This window comes from Talpa occidentalis, unplaced genomic scaffold (assembly GCF_014898055.3).
Source record: "Talpa occidentalis isolate TD23 unplaced genomic scaffold, MPIMG_talOcc4v2.1 talOcc4.14, whole genome shotgun sequence".
NCBI classification, from domain to species: domain Eukaryota; kingdom Metazoa; phylum Chordata; class Mammalia; order Eulipotyphla; family Talpidae; genus Talpa; species Talpa occidentalis.
Genome location: NW_023601433.1, coordinates 27,433,385 through 27,444,389, shown reverse-complemented (window position 1 = coordinate 27,444,389; position 11,005 = coordinate 27,433,385). Strand labels below are relative to the sequence as shown.

The 11,005-nt window shown below is 46.9% G+C and overlaps 1 gene segment (V, D, J or C); it reads right to left on the bottom strand.

Moving 5' to 3' along the window:
• Nucleotides 1–7,473: 7,473 nt before the first annotated feature.
• On the bottom strand, nucleotides 7,474–10,775 carry LOC119244077 (immunoglobulin lambda variable 2-18-like). The segment is given in 3 exon segments: nucleotides 7,474–7,538; nucleotides 10,294–10,620; nucleotides 10,730–10,775. Coding segments are annotated over 3 exon segments (438 nt in total).
• Nucleotides 10,776–11,005: the final 230 nt, after the last annotated feature.

Genomic DNA, 11,005 nt, shown 5'->3' with positions numbered 1-11,005 from the left:
CTGTCTCACTACTTGGACTTTGAGTTATTGTTCCTCAGTCCTCTGCAGCTCCCAAGATTGATGCCCCATGAGGTGACACACATGGGTGATGCCCCATCTGCACAGGGCGGGGGAAGCATCTTCAGTGTGGTAGGGAGGCTGTGAGCACAGGGGAGGTTCTTGTCTCACTTCCACGTGAACTTATACCACTGTGGTAAGTACCACCACTCCTGTATGAGCCACAGTAATACTCAGCCTCATCCTCAGGCTTGAGACCAGAGATGGTCAAGGTGGCCATGTTGCCTGACTTGGAGCCAGAGAAGTGATCAGGGATCCCTGAGGGCCGAGAACTGACATCATAAATCAGGAGCTTGTATGGTGAGTCTGGGAGCCGCTGGTACCAGGACACAAGGTTATACCGCCCAATGTCATTGCTGGTCCCAGCACAGGAGATGGTGACTGACTGTCCCAGAGTCCCAGACACTGAGTGTAGGGTAAAGAAAATGTCAGGCTTTTCTGCCCTTCCGCCATCAGGATAGATGATGGATCCTTGTCCTGAATGCATGCCTGATGGCGGGCACCTGGAATAGGGTATGGGCATAGGTAGATGGGATTCAGCTGAGCTAAGACTGTGCTTTTAAGGGCGGCGTCACGGGGACGCCAGCAGCAGCAGCAGTAGAAGTAGCAGCAGTAGAAGCAGAAGCCGAAGAGAAGCCGAGATCACCAGAGAGCCCAGATAGAGTGAAGACTTGCTGGGGGCTGGGAGGCCTGCCAGCCTCCCAGCCCCCCAGGCAGCACCCCTGCCTGCCATATGCCTGGTGAGCCCCAATAAAAGACCTGCAAAACTACTGAGGACTCTGACTCCTCCTTTACCCGGTCTGCATGGGATCAGAAAACCTGCCCTGTGCCCATGTCCTGCCCTTTACACTGAGGAAGGCTGAGTCAGAGCAGACTGGGCCCAGGAACCTGAAAAGAGGAAAAACACACCAGGTGAGTTCAGTTGGGCCCAGGTGAACCTGGGTAGGAGATAAGGGTCAGCTGTGATGTGTTCATTGTCCCTTCCCTGGAGGCCTCACCTGTGGCCTGAGTGAGGAGGGTGAGGAGGAACACAGTCCAAGCCATGGTGGAGACAAGCCAAGGTCTCTGCATTCTGATGCCCCAACCTGGGCCTGGCTCCCCCAGATGTCTCTTATCCCCTTCCCCTGCCTAAGACAAGGGAGGGGCCTCTATGCAAATCTACTTCCTTAGTACTACATTCAAGTCCTAGGTCACAGATGTGTTCTTTTCAACTTTCTTGCATTTTCTTCCATGTCACCACTTCCACAGTTAAAATAAACCAACCTCCCCAAACCTGGACGTGAAATCACAGAAACTTTCACATATTTGTCTCCTTCTCTCTTTAAAATTTGTAAGACTATTCTTTAATTTGCTCTCTTTTTTTTATTGTCTGGGTTTAAATCTGATTTATTTTTCAAATGAAAATTACCAATTTATGGTTCATGTTCCATCTGGGATGTAGAGAGCATGCAACGCCATTTCTCCTCTGAATGCAGCTGTAAACCTAGAACATGCAGGGAGCAGCTATTATAAAGGGAATCAGAAAAGTCACTTGAAAGAGAAAACTGCATTTCAAGGGACAGCAAACCAGGGCCTCCCCTGGTGGCACAGCAGTTGAGCACTGGGCTGCAAGGCTGAGGGCAGCCTCTGCAGTGCTGGTTTGCAAAAAAGAAAAGAAAAAAATGAAAAAATAAAGAAAAAAAAAAGAGTTGGCTTAAAGGAACAGCAAACCAGAAATAGTGTCCTGTTTTTCCTTTTGTATTCCATGGTCTGAGTTTGAAATAACACTGCTGTTTTAGCACATCTGAGTCCTGCTTCTTCCTAGGAAAATCTCAGAGGTAAACATTCATGGGACTTCATCTACTTCAGGATAAACCACAGCAATGAAGGTCCCCAAAACCCAGTCCCTTGTTGTCCCCTGGTGGCCACTGAGGGTGCATCCCAAGTCTTGTGGATGCAGCAGAGCTTTAGCAGGAAATCCCTGCCCTGTCCTCTCTCCGCTCCTGCTCTTCCCTCACAGTTGTAAGAGAAATCTGCCTCCTAGTGCCCTCCAAGTAGTTCTCTCTTTTCCTTCAGCTTTTGAAACAAACAACTAAACAAAAAGTGGAAAAGAGAAACAATTACATGACTTCTGAAGTTAGCCCATTTTGAAAATAAGCACACAGGAGATATCCATAGAAAGGACACAGTATACCAGAAAACTAGTGAACAAAAGAAATCTATGATGTATACAATCATATTTAAAAAATCAAACTACTGGATCGTAAATTTACCAGTATACTAGAGACAGATAATATAGTTATCAAGGGTCAAATCATCACAACTAAGAAGACAACTTCAAGTTATGAAGATAAAACTGATAGACTGCTATGAAAGAGAGAAAAATCTACAAATACATGATAAAATTTCATCATTACGCTATCACTCATTACTCATTGATAGTACAATTATACAGAAATTAATATGAAATGAAAGTACTCAGCATCACCATGATCCAAGCTAACTTAAGTGACATTGATAGAAAATGCCATGAAAAATCATGGCAAAATGCATGCTTTTATGATCTCACAAATATAATAATCAAATTAAGATGAATCTTGAATAATAACATGAATTCTGTTTTTTGTAACTGTGATACTCTTACAAAATTAAGCTGGCAGTCAATGGGAAAAATATCTGGAATTTTACCCTACTCCTGGTATTTTTAGTTGAATTGTATCTCAAAAAAAAAAACAAAAACAAACAAAATAGGTTTAATTCTAAATCCCAATCAAGAAATGAGACCTTGTTTGGAAAAAGGGTCTTTGCAGTGCAATCAAATCAAGATGATGTAAGACTTCATTAGGTTGGACCCTAATCCACTATGACCAGAGTCTTAAAAGAAGAAAAGAAGAAATACAAACAGGGGCTCCCCTGTGGTGCAGCGGGTTGAGCGCAGCTCTGTGAAGCTGTCCGCAGCCTCTGCAGCGTGGGTTCAATTCCCAGCCGGCCAGGGAGATTCCCACCCGTTGCTCCCCTCAGCAGTGTTTTCAGTTCATCTGCCTGTTCTGCTCCCCATTCTGTCTCTGGTGAATCCTCTCACGCCCACATGCCTCTGGCCTATACCCCAGATCTTGTATGAATAAAATAAATCTTAAAAAAAAAAAAAAAAAACGCAAACAAGCAGGAGAGAGATGCCACAGGGAGACCAAGGCAGAGATTGAAGAGTGACCGTTTTAAGTCAAGAACTTTGTAAGACTTGCGAGCAATCACCTGAATAAGAATAAGCAAGGATTCTTGCCCCTTTTTAATGGCGGAGTATAACTCTACAAATAGGTTGATATTTCACCTGTTACCCTGCAAATTGGGAGACAATACATTGCTGTTATTTTAAGAACAGTGTGGCCATTTGGTATGAAAGGTCTAAGACACTAATGCAACTTAAGAAAAAAGCGCCGGGACTACTCTAATGGCACAGCAGTTGAACACTGGGCTGCAAAATTGCATGCAGCCTCTGCAGTGCCAGTTCGATCCCTGGCCACCTGCAAGGGTCCCACATGGTGCACAAACCTCTCCTGCCACGCCCCCTGCTCCCTTCAGCAGTGTATTTTTGTCAGTCTGCCTGTTCTGTTCCCCGCTTTGGCTCTAGTGAATCCTTTCATCCTCCCGTGCTTCTGACTGTACCCAGTGCTTGTATAAGTAAAAATTTAAAAGTCTTAAAAAAAAAAAAAGAATAAAGCACCTGCTGTTTGGCTAGACTTTTACCCACGAGGGGTAGGATAACTTCCGGTGATTGATTTGAAACTATATTCTTTGTCTTTTCTGTATGGCACACTAATTGCATTAAAGTTCCTTTTCAACAAAGGTTTTATGTGTTTTTTTTTAATGTGGTGGATGGCAGGACCTATTTAGAGCAGGCAGATTTGGGTGTTCTGCAGTGCCCCTCTCCCTGTCCTGTAACAGATTGGGTAACACGGCAGAAACACCCTGACTCAGTTTCTGAGGAGAGTACATTAAAATCAAAATAATTTTCAAATAATTTCTCCCTGAGTCTCCCCCCACCCCAGATGTTAATGTTGTATTTGTGTTCCTTCTCTCTCTCTGTCTCTCTCTCTGTCTCTGTCTCTCTCTCTCTCTCTATCTATCTCTCTCTATCTCTCTCTGTCTCTCTCTCTCTCTCGATTTTCACTCCATCCTTCATTTTCTCTACCAACACCCCTCACTCCACTCACCCCACTTGGGAGCAGAGGAGGGGAACAGAGTCTGATCTTCCCCCAAGTATCCCTTCCTGGAAAAAGATTCCTGATGCCAACAAGACAGAGGAGTTACCCTCCCTGCATCTCAATGACAAGGAGAAGAGGGGATCCCAACCTAGCAGAGAAAAGCTAATCCCTCCATTCCAGGGACAGAAGACAGGGATGGGACCTCTCAATCTCCCCATAGGGTGGGCCCCCACAATCTGTTCCAGTCTCTGCAGTGGGCTGAGATGAGCCTGGGGTGCTTACATATCTGCAGAGAAGGCACTGAGTGGAGACCATGGGCTTGACCAAGGCTTTCCCCATTGGCATGACTAAGGAGAAAGCTCTTAGAACCTACTTCAAGCCAGGTATCTAGATGGTAGCCTGCGGACATTGTGGCAATATGTTGCTTTGGCTAAAATGTATGAAGAAAACAGCCCTCCCAGAGCACCTTCTGTGGATGAGAAAACACCCCTTTGGAGTGAAGCTTCTCAAACACACAGAGAGCATGAGGGTGTGGCATGTGATGTCAGGACAAAGAGAGATGGGGAGGGTGAGTTTGACAAAACCACACCAGTTACATAATATCACATAATGTTGTGCTGGTTCAGATGAGCATCAACAAAACAAGTGGTACAAGAGGGTGGACACTGAAAGGTAGGACTCACTTCTGTTTCATGCTGTTCCCTCAGCAACATTTGCAGACCTTTTTTCACAAGTGGTTTCAACCCCATGTTGACCCTAGAAAATACTTACTCCTTGAATTTGAGAAGAAGGTAAATTTTTTTTCTAACCAACAAATACCGCAAAGGTGAGCAAACCTCTCCCCGTTGATTAGGTGACTTAAATGGCCCAGGTGACAGGATGGGTTCCTAGGATGATATTATGTGATATGAGATTCCCTCTTAGGCAGGAGCAGAAAGGACAGTAGAAACCACAGTGACTTGCTGCAGGTGCATAGACCAGTGCTGAGAGCAAATCTTAGGCTGTGGACCTATGTCCTGTGAACATGGAGCATTGCAGGTAAATGCTTTGGCTGTTCCAGGACAAACAGTGCTCATCAGTCTTGACCTCAGGCAAGTCCAGAGGTGGTCGAGTACCCCTGCTGCATACCTGAGCTCCAGGACTCAAGCTGGGACTCCTGAGGGCACAGAACTGACAGCACCATCAGAAAATGGCATCCCATACCCTTGTGCTGACATTGTGGGACCAGGAGGTAGGATTATAAATCTTGTGTGGATGCCTCACCCAGAGCAGACAATGTGATATCTGTCTCATGCGACACACGTAGACACTTTGTAAATTTCCCACTGATGGCCACACAGTCAAGGAGCATTGTAAGATTTGCAAGGACAACCAGACAGAAGCCCCTTGGCCACCTGGCTAGTCTCCATGGAGACACTACAGACAGGGGCAGCCTCTGCCAGCCTCACATACACAAGGGGGAGGGCCCAGAAGGTATTCTGTGTCCGGGAGCAACAGCCTGTCCCCATGTGCTGTGACCTGGCTACTGATGAGCCACTGATGTGTGACACCGACCAGCTGGGGGACGTCAGTGTGACTGGGGAAATTAAGAAGGTTGGCTACAAAAGATTAGAAAAAATAACGAATGGTAGATTAGGAGGAGAATGACTTCTCATCGGGAATTGCCTCCCCTCAGATCCTTGTTTCCTGATGTAGGAAATCCATCTGCAAGCTAGGGAGCCTGGACAGAGGTGTTTTCATTCATTTCCAGTCCAAGTGCCTGAGAACCAGCACACATGTGATGTGAATTTCAGCATTGGGAAGAGAATGAGGTGAAATAACCAAGCCCCAGCAGTGACACTAGGAGAAATGATAAATTTCTCCTTCCCCTACCTTGTCCAATCAAAGACTCCCAGGCTGGAGATTGTCCTCCCAGTTGACTTTACTGAGTCCACTGGTACAAACGCTAGTCTCGAGCAGGACACTGGCACAGACGCAGAACAATCCTGGTGAGTCCAGGCGCTGCAGGCCCACTCTCGCTCACATCACAGTGACTCTTCCTCCTGAGGCGCTGGGGCTGGGTCCTGGCCAGAACATGTCACGTTCAGAACTAAAAGTGGGAAAGTTCTGGTGGAATGGACATAGTTATCATGGCCCGGTGCTCTGGGGCTGAAACCTGCCTTCATTCAGATGTTTGACTGTTCTTGGTCAAACTGCATGTCTACATGTGAACGTGTCATTATGATGAATTGTAACAGGTGCTCCAGCAAGAACTGGAATTGGCTCAGGATGAGTAAAAAAAATGTTGGGGATTCCTGAGGAACGGGGCATGCCCACCAGCTATCTCGTCCCTTGGAGGAAAAGGGATGGAGGAAAAAGGCTGTTTTGGGAAACAGCCCTTCCTAGAGGGAAAGGAATCCAGCATGGAGAGGGAAGATTCCACACACCGCAGATGCAACTAAACCTCCCCCTTTTCAGTTTCTCTGGATATGGGGTCACCTCGAGGGATATTAAAAGAAAAGGTCCATGTAGTTAATCCTCAGGTCTCAGCAACATTTTCCCCTTCCTCAGCTCCTCTTCTCTCAGCAGCAATGTGCAGAAGAGTAAGCACCAAGAAAGGCCGCACTGACAGCAGCACAGACCCGAGTGAAGAAGGAGATGTCGTGCTGGACAACTGAGTCCAGGCTGGGCTGCACAGGCATAAGAGACCAGAGCATGTAAAGTGAGGATATACTTCAAAACTGGGAAAACAGGCCCCAACATGTGTCTCACTGTCACTTCTACTTTAGTTATTGGGAAAAGTTGCATATTCTGGGACTTGGGCCCAGAGAAGAAGAAAAAGCTGCTTTCATTGTGAAATAATAGACCAGAGGATGTTTGCTTTGAATGCTGGGGAGGACAATGGAGCTGCTGTGGGAACCATGTTCTCAAGACCCTTGTGTGATGTCCGCTCTGCACAGGCTGCTGAAGCATCTTCAGAACAGGGAGGGAGCCTGTGAGCAAGGGCACGTTCTGGTCTCACTTCCCCGTGAGCTTGCACACTGTGGAAGATGCCAGGCCTCCTAAATGAGGGACAGTGATGATCAGCCTCTTCCTCAGGTGGAGCCACAGAGAGTCAGGGATGATTGTTACCAGAGAAGTGATCAGGGATCCCTGGGGGCAGAGTCCTGACAGCAGAGATAAGGAGACTGGGCTCAGCCCAGACACTGTACACCACATGTATGATAACCGATGTCACTTCCAACAAGGGAGATGGTCAGTGAGTGTCCCAGAGCCGGGACACTGTGGGAGGCTCCAACAAGAGAGACTGGGCCCGGGAAACTGGAAAGAGGGAAACAAACTCAGGGATGCTCAGTGCTGGGACCATTTGAGCCTGGGGTGGAAGAGAAATTGTCAGCACTCATGTCCTTGGGGTCACTTCCTTGGGGCCTCGCTTGTCCCTTGAGTGAAGAGGGAGTGGAGAGAGGAGCACAGATAATGATGGATATAACCCAGGACATAGGCCTGACTTCCCCAAACTTCTACCCATCTTACCCCGTCTCAGAGGGGAGTACTCACTTCTGCTCATCACAAAATGACATGTTCCTACACCCTAGTCCTTCATCTAAGGATGGTAGAGCTCAACTGAAGTGCTGGCCTCTGAGCTGTACTTTCTGAGTCAGGACAGACTGAGTCTGTGGCAGTGCCAGACACCATGGGGGTGTCCCTGTGCTTCCACCACAGACTCATGGCAGCTCCTGACTGAGGATCTGGGACAACTTCATGCTCTGAAGAGTGTAGAAAACACAGGGCTCAAGGCTGTCTGAGGAGCTCCAATCACTCATTTTCTGATGCTGATACCCAAGGGTGATTACTTCTTACTTATTTCTCTTCAGCTTTCCCTCCTTCTTCTCAAAAGCCTCTATGCCCTATGTGTGTGCAGTGGGCTGACAGTGTGACCTGAGACTGAGACCTGGTTCATTGTTTGTTTCATAAAGAAAGAACTGTTGGGGTACAAAAGAATTGTGACTCTATTTATGAATGATAATAGGGGGCTGCTGAGTGAAGCAGCTCCTAAACTGAATCTGGTCCATTGACCAAACCAATAATCTCCCCCAACTCAGACTTTTGCATGCCCCAGTGGCCCAGGAGGTGTAACACAATGAGCAGGGAAGACAGTTGAGTGGAGTTGAAATCAGTTTTGTCCTTTCTCCTTCTGTCACTATTCTCTCTCCTGTTCAATACAGAATGCTGTTTCTCTCGAATCCTTTTTCCCTTTATCTTTTCCTGACTGAAATGAGTCCTGCCATACTGGGGTTTTAATACGGCACTTCATGATCATTCTACCTGACACAGGAGGTGTTTGTTCCTGAGTGTGTGGCCCTGAGGGTTTCTCAAGTCAGTAATGAAGAGACAAAGGTTGGGAAATAAAATGAAGTTGCAATGTTCCATTAAAAAAAAATAAAGTTACGAAGAGGAGACCAAAGAAGATTATTTCCTTAAATGGTAAAAGAATATATATTGCAAGATAAGAGGGAGCTTGGATTTAAATGACCCAATGGGGAGCAAGAGATGAACTCCAGGTTTGGAGGATGTGGAGGGAGGGGCTGGAGTGAGGCGGTGCTGTCCTAGCACAGTCCTGGGGACCCTCATTTTAAGTCTGTCTGTCAAATGGGACATTTGTTGTGCTGACTGCAAGTAATTATTATGTTTGTGGACATTTTCTAGACCCTCTTTCTCTTTTATGCCTTAATATTTGTTACCAAACTGTCAGCTGAAGAACATTGTTCCCTCAATGTTCGTCACATTTCTTTACACTCCTCAGTCCCCATATCACAAATCTCAGTCGTAGGAGTAGACTCACTCTGGATATTGTGGGTGAAATTGAATGAAAATATAATCATGTTTGTTGCATATTAACTCCAAACAAGATTTAATGTGTGTATTCCTGTGTTGTATTATATGTAATATAGCAATGAATGGGAAATAGAGAAAAACACAAATTTTTAGCAAGAATGAAACATGGTAAGTGTTAGCTGCCTTTGGCCTGAAGAAGTCCAGCCCTGGTTCTCCCTGGTGGCCCGGTTAAAGTCCCAGTGCTATCAAGCATTGCCAGCCACTCCAGCACTAGTTCAATCCCCAGCCAGGGAGCTCACACACATGGCACAGCAGACCTCTCCTTTCTCACCCGCTGCTGCTCTCAGTAGTGTATTTCAGTAGATCCACCTGTTCTGCTCCGTCCACTTTCTCTGGTGAATCCTCTTACTCCACACACCCACCTCTGGCCTACACCCCAGTTCTTGTATGCATAAATTAATAAAAATATTTTAAAAATTAAAAAAGGAAGTCCCATCTCAACTCCACAGATGTTCCACCCTGAAGTGTCATATGTTAATCTCGCTGCCAATACTGGACCTGCACCTCCCTGTGCCAAGCTGAAGGCTCCACAGTCAACAGGAACAAAGACTGTGGAGGATCCGGCTCACTCATGCTCTAGCTACAGTTTCCTTCCCACTGCTCACTTTTAAGAACCATACTAGTCACCTTTAAGAAAAACTGGAATCTTTTCAAGGCAGAGACACATGAGAGGTTTTGCACCTCTCCAAGCTCTTTGAAAAATTAAGATACTTGGACAGATTCCCAGACATTCTAAAACAGTCATGTGTAGGTACTGGAACAGGGTTGCAGAAAATGATATTCTTTCTCCACAAAGACTCACATCCTGTCGGCAGAAAAGACCAGCAACAGCACCACACTGACACTTGGCTGGGACAAGGGACATGTTCCAGCGTCCCAAGCAGCAGAGAACCGGCTCCACAGAGGAGAACAGCCTGCGCTCTAGGCCATGATTCTCCCGTCACTGAAGAAATGGAAAGTGTAGTACATTCTAGGATAAGTCATAAATGCAGAGAAAAAAAAATCATTGCACCCTGAAAATAAGACCGCAACATTGTGGATTGCACTAAGGAGAAGAGAGGAGCTAAGAGAGAACTGAATTGTCAAGGCCACGTGCATGAAGCGTCAACTGCACAGGGTGGGGGAAGCATCTTCTGTACAACAGGGAGGCCATGAGGCACAGGGCAGGTTCTTGTCTCACTTCCCCATGAACTTGCACCACTGTGGTAAGTATTAGCACTCCTGTATGAGCCACAGTAATACTCAGCCTCATCCTCAGGCTTGAGACCAGAGATGGTCAAGGTGGCCGTGTTGCCTGACTTGGAGCCAGAGAAGCGATCAGGGATCCCTGAGGGCCGGGAACTGACTCTATAAATCAGGAGCTTGGGTGTCTTGCCAGGGAGCTGCTGGTACCAGGACACATAACTCCCAATGTCGTTGCTGGTCCCAGCACAGGAGATGGTGACTGACTGTCCCAGAGTCCCAGACACTGAGGAAGGCTGAGTCAGAGCAGACTGGGCCCAGGATCCTGAAAAGTGGAAAAACACACACAAGTGAGTTCAGTCTGAGCCCAGGGGAGCTGGCAGTAATCAGGGTCAGCCATGATGTGTTCAGTGTCCCTTCCCTGGAGGCCTCACCTGTGGCCTGAGTGAGGAGGGTGAGGAGAAGCACAGTCCAGGCCATGGTGGAGACAAGCCAAGGTCTCTGCCTTCTGATGCCCCAACTTGGGCCTGGCTCCCCCAGATGTCTCTTATCCCCAGCCCTGCCCCAGAGGAGGAAGAGGGTCTCTATGCAAATCTGCTTCCTGCTTCTTAGATTCAAGGGCCAGGTCACAGATGAGATCATTTGAACTTTCTTGCCTTTTCTTCCATTTCGCTTCCACAGGCAAGATAAACCAACCTCCCCAAGCCTGG